This window comes from Calidris pugnax, unplaced genomic scaffold (genome assembly GCF_001431845.1).
Source record: "Calidris pugnax isolate Ruff unplaced genomic scaffold, ASM143184v1 scaffold8, whole genome shotgun sequence".
Lineage (NCBI taxonomy): Eukaryota > Metazoa > Chordata > Aves > Charadriiformes > Scolopacidae > Calidris > Calidris pugnax.
Window position 1 is genome coordinate 12,023,311 of NW_015090830.1, and position 12,344 is coordinate 12,035,654.

The 12,344-nt window shown below is 37.7% G+C and overlaps 1 protein-coding gene across 2 annotated transcripts in view; it reads right to left on the reverse strand.

The window, feature by feature from the left end:
- The window catches only part of DROSHA (drosha, ribonuclease type III), a 70,894-nt gene that overhangs the window by 32,925 nt on the left and 25,625 nt on the right, over positions 1-12,344 (reverse strand). For both annotated transcript variants that reach the window (XM_014940914.1, XM_014940913.1), the window contains exons 14-16: positions 7,914-8,038; positions 6,735-6,834; positions 3,633-3,740 (exon numbers count right to left, since the gene is read on the reverse strand). In XM_014940914.1, coding sequence (XP_014796400.1) covers positions 3,633-3,740; positions 6,735-6,834; positions 7,914-8,038 — 333 coding nt within the window. The remainder of the gene's footprint in view (positions 1-3,632; positions 3,741-6,734; positions 6,835-7,913; positions 8,039-12,344) is intronic.

Sequence of the window (12,344 nt, forward strand, 5' to 3'; positions counted from 1 at the left end):
CCCAACCCTCACCAGCAGGGCACTTAATTAAATCAGATTTGTCCATCTGCATAATCCCACTGGGACACAGCCCCACTCAGAATAAATAAATAAATAAATAAATACAGAAAACCAGTCTTCTAGTTAATTTTGAATGAGGGAAAAAATTGTCTGGTCACCAGTAACATCAAGCTTCAGTAAGCTACAACTGACTACGATGGTATGTGTTTGTACCTTCTCATTTAACACCCTGCACTTTTAGGTTGGTACCAAAGACAAAGAAAGATCATTTCCCTCTGCCTCATAACGTTAGGGAAGAAGCACTTAATACCACATTAGCCAGCTTTCACCAAACAACAGGAGCTACTTGATTTTTCAAGCACAGTTGTTAGTGCCTTGCTTCATTTCCTTCTGAGGAAGAATTAAGGGCTTTTTGAAATGCTGTAGTCTGGCATTTCCTGGCTTAACGTGCTAAAAAAATATCAGAAAGGGTGCTGTTTGATCATCCAGGAAGCAGATGATGTTTTCCTGTTGAGGAAATTTTCAATAAAAATTTAACTAACTGTATGTTGCAGCAGTGAAAGTCTCACTCTCAGTGCTTTAAAGCAGGAATTCTACACTAATACTAATGACTTTGGATGGATCCGGGTTGAAATAAGCGAGTAGCACAGCTTATCAGAATGGTAGTGCGGAGAGATGCATGAGAAACAAGCATATAAAGCAGATGATGTCTAATTTACAGAATGAATGATTTTATGTATTTCTGCATATAATTAAGGAAAGAACAGCAGAAAATACAAATTGGTGAATGTTACAAGATTGAGAAGTTAAGAATAACCAATGGCGATACTTTGTTTAAGTAAAGGACTGAAATTCTGGAAAGCTGAACACAGGGCTAGAAGGTAATCATGGAAGCAATTACTTAACAGCAAGAAAAAGACTCTGTGGTTCTATGAATGGCAGAAAATTGAAAAACCAGTCCAAGCAAACTGAGTAAGTTTAAGTGAAATTTTATTTTGTTCCCATGTCACTCATTTTGAATTTTCTTTGTATAATTTCCAAGCTAAGGGAACACTCCTCTTACCTCCATATGAACTGTACAGGTGCACTTCCTATGGCTTCCTTCATGAAAGGAATTAATTACAAGAAAAAAAAAAAAACACCCAAACTTTCTTCATAGGCCAACTCTGCTCCCCTGCTTGTACAGTCCCCACTGCACAGACCACTTGGCAGAAAGTTTTAGCAGGCAAGATTTAATGTTCTTTATACTTAGGAACCAATACACGTGGCCCAAAGTTTGAGGACTGAAATATAAAATTTTAGATTTTTATCAGCTGTGGTGCAGTGAACAAGGAATTGACATCTCCCTGGGAGCACATAGAAAGTCTTTTATTTGACTCTTGCAGTTATATTGAAAGTGCTGCTTTCATGGCACTAAACACTTGATTGATTCAATTAACATGCATTATATTGGATGATACCTATTTGATGTTTCTGATGTTTTATTTATTTGTCTCTTTATATAAAATAAAATATCTGCTTTAAAAATTGCATAAGGCTAAAGAATGACTAGAGATTAAAAAAAGTCTCCTGAAACCATACAGCTATAGGAGTTATCCCATAACCTTGGTACTTGCATCTGGTTATAAACATGATTAACTTCTGGGTTTGTTTTTTTTTTTTAAATATATTATTTAAACTATGCTACATGTTCTTTTCTTGCTGCAGCTACCATGGCAAGGCAGTGGCTCTCTCAGATGCTCCCAGCTACTGCCACCATCCCCCAGGCTGACAAATGCTCCTGACCTGAAGACACTAAGAAAACCCTGGTGAGCTGAAATATTTTGTGATGCATCGTTTCTCTCCTCACCCTGAACACTTAACAGAGCTGCTGAGGTCACACCAGCAACAATCCAGGCAATGATGGGGGTGTGGGGCGGGGTGTGGTATCTTCTGAGCATAGCCCCATCCTGCCAGACTGAGTAGCAAATGCTGCCCAGCTTAGTGGCCAAGTAATGCACTTCATCTACTGGGTAACTTCAAGTGAGCTGGGCAGAACATAGACATTTTTCATTTCTGGAATATTTCAACTCATCCTTTTTCCTCCCCTTCCACGTGGTTCGTTTCTGACACTGCAAAGCCCAGTGTGACTACTGCTACATGGAACTTACAGCAACCATAAGCTATCAGAGTTACTTAAAAGAATTTCAATCTTCTAAACGGCAATGCTTTTAAAAGCATTAATTTTAAATCAGTGCACTTTAGCTCTGCTCACAGAGTTGATTTATGTGTATTTAGCTTTAGTCTTCTTTAATCTCGGAAAAAGCATGTAGCAACAGCAGTAATCTTTCATTTTACAGACATAGTTTGCCTACTCTTGGCCTCTCAAAGAAATCAAATCAAAAGACCTTCATACCAGAACTGGCTGATTTAGATGTTACAGCTGCAGATGGGCACAAAAACGTGAAATAGCTTTACTTTCATCATTCTTTGGTGTTTTGCTGTCCTTCAACAGCAAAATGAAAGAGCAATATCCAAGAAGACATTAAGAGATTAATCACAGAAGGTATTATGAATAACACAGACTAAATTAGAAATTTATACTGTTTACTTAGCCTGTAAAAACAGATACAGTTCACAACAAAAAATTAGGAAAAAGCTGCAATTTTCCTCAGCTATGTGAGAAGTTACTATTGCACTATTCTCTTACTTCGACTTCAGAAGCAATAGTAGAATCACAAGAAAGGCTTCAGACAGAAGAAAAGCAATTTCAGTTATTAGCATTTCTCTCCTGTTAGAATTTCCCCTTTGGCCTTAGCAGATTTCTAAGATAACAATGGGATTTCTACCTATACCTCTGCCTAGCAACCCCCAAAGTTATATAATTCATACTGTTGACTTAATATTAAATTTAATTAAGCACTGCATTTAATATTTATAATTTAAGCATTTAATTCTTAAATAAGATCTCCAAAACAACAGCTAAAAAAATATGCAAGTATACCTATAGTATATTTATTTGGCTGTTATAACTATTGAATTTTATAAATACAATGTTATATAAAAATCGCATTTTTTTAATCACATCGCAAAGCTGGTGACTGTCAAGTCCTTCAGAATGAGATCTGTACCTTGGAGATGTTACGCAAATGAAACAGAGTATCTGAAAGATATCCTCCTACTGAGGGTCACCTGTTTTAATCCAGAAGTTAGTTGTGGTGGTTTTTTTTTTCTTCTTTCTTTTCTTTCAAGAAAAAAAATATATATTTTCATGCTTCAGTGTAAAATTGTTTTTTTTAAAAATATTTAAAAATTAAAATAAAAATATCTATAAACAGCCCAACTGATGGATGAAGAAGCCCTTGGAGTTTCACACCAGACTCAACATTTGCCTAACCTCCAGCTGGCCATTTCTAACCCCTCTCCCTTGTGCTAATCAACCAGTGGCAAGAAAGTTAAAAATTTAAAATAACTTTTTGTGTGTGTGTGCGGAGGGGGTGCACAGGACATTAGAATAGTTCCCTAAATCAACAGGTCTTATTGAGGCAAAGGTATTCATTTCCACTTGCCGAGAATCACAGCAAGCCCTTGCAAGAGGTAAATGGCAGCTATCAAGAAAGAAAATACATCAGACATCTCTGTGGATTAGTCACCTGGCAGACATCAGAGCGTATCCCTGTTTTCCAGAATCCCTGGCTACTCAACTCGACAGTCACTTCACGTCTCATTGTGTTCTTCTGACGAATTTTCTGCAGTGCTTCCTAGACAAGGAGACAGAACTTCTGTGAGGAACTTTGTATGACAAAGCAGTTATCAGTGCACACATGAGACTGTTCACGATATGTGTTTAAGGTTAGCTTTTGGTGAGCAGTTTCTAAGACCAGTCCAAATCTTGTAACTGCCAGCTGCAGACTGCAATGGAAGAGCTGGAGAAGAGTGTAGACAGAGGATTTTGGTAGATGGAGAACAAAGGTGACTAGATATTTTTACCGCAAATTACTGAACAAACCAGTCCAACTGATACATCCAAGGTGATACATATGTACACAAGTTAAGGTCCTTATAAATGAAAGCACCTTCTTTACCCTGTGTGCAAAACAGCCTCTTGACTGAAGTAATCACCACAAGAGCTCCTGGTTTGAGGCATTCAGTAGGAGTAAGACAGCAAAAGAAAAGCTTTATTTTGTGATCTCAGCTACTTCATAATAGTCCCTGTTCAACACCATCAGTATTCCTAGTCTGGGAAAGGGGTCAGAATTCACTAGTCCTGGAACCTAATATGATGAAATCTACCAATATTATTTCAATTAATTTTTTTTTTTAAAAATCTGATTTCCCATGACCACTGACCGTTTGGTGTCGTGTAAGCAGTTTATTTGTCTCTAGAAACTATGAAAGAGATAGGATTATTAAAAGATTCTGACAGAATCATTAAAAGAAAAATATTTTCTGTAAAAATGGAATGAAAGAAAATCAGCTAAAATAAATCATCCCTGGATCAGGATCTCCTGGTTCCAATCCTGCAAAGCCTCTGGGGCGTGGAAGCTCCCCACGCAGCCTGCACTAACGGTGAAGACTCCCTCAGTCCTCTTCCTTCTTCAGAACACAAAACTCTTCAAAGCTGCAACCCATCCTCCCTCTCCTTCTCCTTTTCACTACAGGGCACTTGCTCAAAGCTGTCTCTTCCCTGCTTCCAGTCTGAAGCCTGTTAGCATCTCCGGGCAGGAATGGGCTCTGTCTTCTGTTCTGCAGAGAGACTCAGAGAGTGGTTCCAAGGGGCACATCTATCCAGATGCAGATTCATCAAACCTCAGACACCTCAATACTAAGAAACCTAGGGTAAAAGCCTAGCTAGCCCTGGCTCCTTTTATATTCAGTGAAGGGGGATAAATGGCTTCAAAAAATCCTCTTCTCTCTCCACTGACTTCAAAGTGAGCCTTCAGGTCCCAATTTATGCACCTGCTGTAAGTGCTCCAAGTCAGATTAGAGGAATAAAGCCCCCAGGTATGACCTTGTCACAAACAATAACATCATACAGTCTCGTAGTAGTGAATGACCGATGGCAGAGGGAACAGAGATGCTCACAACACTACGCCCCTTGTGCACTGTCTAAAATTTGCATTTCGAGGCTGTGTCATTGGGTGTTTTCTAAGACAGGTGCTAGAGTGTTTGTTAGACCTGGCTGCACTTTCAGGCTGGCTGGCTCAGAAGCACTCCAGTGTTACTCATAATATATGATTCATAATCTTTAAACGCCCATGTATCAGTCAGGTACAGCCCTACAGCTCCTCCTAAGTTACTGACACCTCCACTGTCAAAATGCATAGGTTATCCTCACGTACAGCTCCATGTGCCTCTCTGATGGCAGACAGCTATTTGAGAAACACATTATCCTAGATAATACAGTCTAGAAACAAAAATCAGCACACACTGAGGAAGTGATAAATACCAAAGGAGCATTTTATCTTTTGAAGCAAAACATAATCACTCCCGTGTATCCACTCCACTGCAATTTTACAAATAAGTTGTCCATTAGCCCTAATGAAAAGATGCCCATAAAACAATGCTCTTCCCTTCTACTTGCTCAGAGTGTAGAAAGCTGTAGTAAACAAAATGTCCTATAGGGACAACATTTTTTTCCTTACAACTGTGGCACAGTTAAGTCACAACTTTAGTGTTGGTTTTTTTCCCATTTACAAGTAAGGAAGCTAAGGACTTATTTAATATCACCATATATAAAATGATAACTAAGACTGTTGCTGACACCAACAGCCTACTGGGCTTTGCAGTAATAATAAAAATCAGATGCAATGTCAAATGTATCAAACATTTACTGCAACCAAAGCTACACAATAAGCAAACTGGTGAAGACTCAGGAATTGGACTCAACAAACCCCATGGGTGTTTTCCAACTCAGGATAATCTACGATTCTATGAATCATTAGGGTTTCTAATCAATAAATAAAAATACACCACCACTTAATTAAACTCCATCCAGTACCACAGAAGTTAATTTCTCCTCTATGTATTCTTTATGTAAGTTGTCCAATTAAGACTGCCTGGTAGATATGCACCAGACAAATTCAAAACTTCAGTCCAAGATCTTAAAAAAAACAGATACCCGAGAGCAGGTTGCTTTAGTCTATATTTAGGTGACTTTATTTTTCTGATTTTAATTCCCAATTGGTTGAGCATCTGCAGTCAGAAAATGCTTATTGCTCATCACTTTGAGGGACAAAGAGAAAAGGCAAAAATTCAACAAATGCCTCATTTGTCACTTAAGATTACTGAAAATAACAACAACCAAATGATTTTGACTCAAATATCTTAAGGAATGTCACTAAGACAGCCTAATAAATTATGGTGTAAAACCATACATAAGTGCAGCAGTTTTTAGCAAAAAAGAGAAATGTTTAAAATTATTGGCCAGTTAAAAGTGCAGTATGAAATAAGAAGTCATTCTCTATGCTAATTCTTGAAACCATTAATGGCAATGGCTATAAAGAAGTTGTGGTTCTATAACAATAATTTCTATAATTGGGAAAAAACATGCAGTAGTTTGACAACTGAGAAAAGGGGGAAAAAAAAATCGTTCCCTAACAAGCAAAGATAAAAATAAAATCAGTGTTAGCAGCTTGAAAATAAAAGTTTTTTGTAAAGGATTTCTACTGTTTCCATAAACAGGGTGGTCGTATGGCATTATTCCCTCCTGAATTACCACGCTCAACCATCAGTTATAGGCAGGCCCAGCATACCTCTCTTTGTGATAATTTCTGTTTATCAGCCTGTTTGACTTTGGGACTATTAGCCAGCAGGTGACGCAGCTTCACATAACTCTTCCACAGCTTTTGGTACCTATAAAGGACAAAACCAGAACAGAAATATTTTGGTCAATACATGTCGCAGTTTCAGTTAGGACAGATTTAACTTCTTTATTAGCAGCTGGTATAGCGCTATGTTTTGGATTTGGGCTGAGAAATATGTTTGTTAGAACACTGGTGTTTTTAGTTGGTGCTAAGCAGTCAGGGCTTTTGCTGCTCCTCACACCACCCCACCAGCCAGCAGGCTGGGGGTGCACAAGAAGTTGAGAGGAGACACAGCTGGGACAGCTGACCCTGACCAACCAAAGGGATATTCCACACCATACGACATCACTGCTCAGTATATAAAGCTGGAGGAAGAAGAAGGAAGGGGGCGACTTTGCAAGTTATGGCGTTTGTCTTTCCATGTAACCATTAGAGGTGATGGAGCTCTGCTTTCCTGGAGATGGCCTTCCTGCTGATGGGAAGTAGTGAATGAATTCCTTGTTTTGCTTTGCCTGCGTGCACAGCTTTTGCTTTACTTAATAAACTGTCTTTATCTCAACCCGTGAGTTCTCTCACTTTTACTCTTCTGAGTCTCTCCCCAAATCCACCTGGGGAGAGTGGGTGAGCAGGTGCATGGTCCTGGTTAGCGGCTGGGGTTAAACCACAACAGTACAACAAAAGGCTCTCACCATTTGTCCTTATGAACATACCAACTGCTATTCATGTTTTGTATCTCTACGCTATTTTCAATGCAAGGTTCTAGAAATTCACAAATATTAAGAAATTCAGCATCAAAATGTACGTGGTTCTTATACTCTTTGGTCTATTCATTTTATTTTTATGGGTAAGAAAACTAAAAGACAAGGAGGATTAAAAGTCGTGTTCAAAGTCAAAGGAAAATATGTTGTTATTATCTGGATAAGCATTCACTCTTCCCACTTCTCCCCATATTAAATCTAAAATTGTCAACAAGGAGTTGTAGAAGAATATGTCTGTCATATATGCATATACGAGTGACTGGGCCTCAAAACTGCAGACCCAATTAAGCACATAAACAAGCCCTATTTAAGCACCAAATGATAATAGTAATGAGTTTCTGAACAAACGATGGAAGGAAAAGCATCTTACTGAGGATCTCCAGCATAACTGAGTTGAGCGGGTCGTATCCCAAAGTGGACAATAATAGGGAAAGTAATTACATCAGGATTGAACTGTTCGCGGTCCAGTTGATCAATACGAACCGAGCTGGGTTTCTAGGAGAAAAACAAAATAAACCTAATTGACAACAGCTCCACGGAAAATGTATTGCCTCTAGCCAACACTATCCAGGAACCACAAATCAGCAATATTCAAAGCTTATTAAAATACACATAAAACTAATCATTAATATTATAATCAATATTTGGCTCCCCCAGAGAAAAAACAAAGTCTTTTTATTTTCATTTTACAAGTTAGGAAATTTAAAGTTTGATTATTTCCAAGAACTTAAAAGAAAATTTGTTTGGTTGAACATCACATTGGAAACAAAATCAGGATTAGCATTCCAGCATCCAAACTCCCACATGCCTGAGCAGTTCGCTAAGATTAGGTTACCTCTGTAATTTCAGTCCTGTTCCTGATTTCCCAATGCAAGTGAAGCCATTATTAGATCCATTCAATCACACTGACTAAATAGCATTAAAAAAAACCCATCATGCTACTCTTAGAAAAGGCTTCCAGGCTGATGTGTACAATGAGGAATAGAGTCTTGTATAATAAGGAGACTTTTGTCCTTTCTACACTTCAAAACAGGAGTTCTTTTTATAGTTAAAAAGGACAGTGTAGAAGGAGGCTATTTTTGCTTCACCTCTAAAAACACAGAAAATAAGTAATTGCACATCACTGTAGAAGACACGCTGCTTACATACCTCTCAATCACTTATCTAACGTATTTAAAAACTCAGCCGAAGGTGCACAGTTTGTCTCCAAGTAAACATTTTCGCCATTACCCGACAAGCTGCTTTGTTATGTGCTTGCTTACTCCCCACTTTGCAATCAGCTGGATGAGGCCAGTATTTTCTGCTTGTCTAAGATTTCAGAAAAAGGGCATTACTTCTAGTTACCTGAATCTCAAAACTTCTAATTTAGCATTGTGAATTTTTCAAAGATGAGTTTCAGAGTTACAGAAACAGCTCCCACCATTCTCTTCACAAAACAATAAAACCTGTGTCAAGAACAAAGCTTTCACCCTTCAAACCACCTTCGTAGAACTGTTGACAGGAATCATTTTCTGCATGGATAAGCAAAGCCAATTCTAGAAATAAAAGTAAGCCTCATCAGGTGGCCACATTTCCAATCTATTCTACAAAACCAGAAACTTACTTAAAACTTTGACATTCAGACAGAGAATGCTTATCAGCTTCCCTTTGGACATGATGACTGAACATAAAGTTACATTTCCCCAGCCAAAAAAAGAGAAAAATAAAATTAAAAAAAAAGTTAGTTAGCTCATGCTGCCAACTTGTTGTTTGTTTTTTTAAAAAAAAGAAAAAATAAGAGAAAAGGTTTTCCCCACAGCACTTCCAATAAAAAGGGATTAGGACAACAAAATCTAATGAAAAACATGGGGAGAATTTGTAGCAGGCAGAATGTTGTTCCCTAAACCAGAGCTTAAAGTCCTGAAATTTAAGTTTATCTGGTTTTGTGGGGTTTGCACAAAGCCAATTTCTAAAGCTTTTATCTTCACAGAAGTTGTTTGTTGGTTGTCCCCTCTCTTAACATTAAAAACGAGGAACTTCTCCCATCCCCACCCCCTTAAGCAGCCTTGCTCTGCAGCAGCTCCTCCAAGAACCAGTGTGGCAAATATGATTAACAGAATATGAAACAATAATTATACTTAATACACCAATTACTATCAATAAATTAAAAAAAAAATACAGATAATATTTTCCTATTCAAATGCTTCATGTTTCGACACTTTAATAGAAGAAATCTGATCCTCAAAAGTGGGAAAGGGAGAAGAGCTTTCAATACGCATAGAGCAGTATCTGTGTGAAACGTGGCCTCAGGATCACTCAAAACCAGAGTCCTTCTCATTATTTATATGCCACTGCCTTGGAGTTTTGTCACTCAGTAACACAGCTCTTCACAGATACCTGGTAACAACCAGGACGAAAGAACTCCTTGGTTAAGACTTAATCACAATCATTCCTTCGCTGAGGTTGTGAGAAGGGGAGTAGCGAGGCCACACTTTTTTCCTTCAGCACAGTGAACACTGGCTTCCTCTCTGGTGCTGTTTCTGAAGGTTAAATGAACAAACAGCACCATACGGAAACATACAGTATAAATTGCACACTGACAGACAGGACACAAGCAAATTAGATGTTACTCCGTCAGATTTTTATCCCTATGGTCTTTTAAAAGTGGTGTGAGAGACCATCTAATAATCACAACTTTGCTTTTAAAATCTCATTGAGGACAAAGAAATTTGACCAGAGCCGAGGCCCATTCTCTTTGTTTCCTACTCCAAATCTCAGTAGTCAAGGCTTTGCTGATACTAAAAGACATGATGAGACTGCGTTGCAGATGTAGAACAAAAGTGTGTTAGAATACAGACATATTTGTACCAGTGAGAAAAGCAGCAATATTTTAGAAAGAGTAAAGAATTAAAGGATTAAAATTTGTGAACCTTTAAATCTCTTCCAACACAAAGTTTCACTGAACTAATGAAATACCATGAATAAATTAAACAATGAACTACCGTTAGCTGTTTAAGTAAATGGGATTTCTCTTCTCCATCATGCTTATATACACCTAACTCTAAAAAAAAAAATAAAATACATATATAAAACCTAGATCTGCTCACAAGAATTATTGTTTCTGAAGTGATGTTGCGGAGGAAGGCAGTGAAATAAAATTTAGTGGTTTTACTTTGTTGTGTCAAGTGGATAAAATTGAATTGAAGAGCTGTCATTTTCTAAAGCCGTTTCACATTGTCTCTATAACAGAACTGTTTTATCTTCTAAGGTTGTAAAATGCATAGAAAATACTTTCATATTCTATTTTTCACTTGCTTTCATACTCAATAGAATATGCTGCAATGAACAGAAAAATCCACAAACTGAGAAGAAAGTCATTGCAATCTTCTTGAGGAAAAAAAACCAAGTTCTAACGATGGCATTATAACATGACAACGTTTCAAAGTGCTGTAGATTTCTTTTATGCTTACATATTTTGATGTCCATACACAACACTAAAAAAACATTGTCTTGTAGAATGCAAAGTCTGTCAGTTAAAATCACACAAAATCTCAAAATTAACACTTCACTCACAAACCACACTGCTGTGTGCAGACAGACATTTGCCATTCAGTGGCACAAGGAAGGAGCATATATGCGTTCCTTCATGCTAAACAAAAAAAGCAAGTTATCAGCTAGCTGAAATCAGTGAATCTTCAGCAAGATCACCCAAGTTATATCAGCGTATACCATTCAGATGCTGACGGCTTGTGCACTGGCACATACCTTGTATCACAGAAACCACAGGCAACGTTAAGTTAAACAGTTAAGGCTAACAATTTCTATTATGAGATTCTGATTTAACACTCAGTTTTAACCAGCTCAGGTAGAATTTTCCATAGTAACAGGTCACATATACACTGCATTTCTTGTTCCCACAGACAATTTTTTTTTCCTCTTGGTCTAGAAAGTTTTATCAAGAACAAAAAGACTCAGAGAGAAATCAAGGGAAAAAAAATACCTTGCCAAAGTTATGACTAGCTTATATGACTAGCTTACTAAATGTCATGTTGCCATACTTAAAAGTACGAACTTGAAAAATTTATTTAGGAAGTCACCTTGGCTGCAGTCTGAGGACATGTTTTTCAGTTAGCAAACCACATTTCCCCTTATGCATGATACCAAGTCACGCTTTTTCTGAAGAAGCTAACAAGTTGAGCTATGAGCAAAGGAGGAAAATGAAGTCAGAAAAAGAAAGGATTACAACTGAGAAAGCTGCATGGCAGTCAAAAATATTAGGTCCAAAACATGCCTCTACCACTGAGATATCACTTTGCGATACTGACCAAACCAAGCATCTATTCTCGTGACCCATATTCTTAAACACAAATGTCAGAAAAATAGGCTAAATTCACATAAACACTGGAGTTGAAAGGAGTTGTGTTAAGAGAACATATGCTTTAAAATACTAATTGTTTCAAAAATAATAAGGCCATAGGGGTTTCAAGATTGGCATTGAAAATTAATGGATGCATTCATTAATGTACACAAAACTCTTTAGTGTGAGCGAGAGCAACATAGAAACAAAGTGGAAAAAACTGCAGAAAACACCTTTTCCATATTCGAGGCAGAAACTTGGTAGCACACGTTAAATAGAGCTAGAGGGTCAAAAGAGGAAGATGAAAGAAAATAGCAAATAGTTCCTATGTCAGGGAAAAGAGATGATATGCACATAAAGACCGTCTGAAAAAATAAGAAAGCAGAGGAGCAAACTACAGTTTCACATGCATAAAATACAGCCATTCCCTCTAAGGCGCACATTGAAACAGTGCTCATCTGGAAA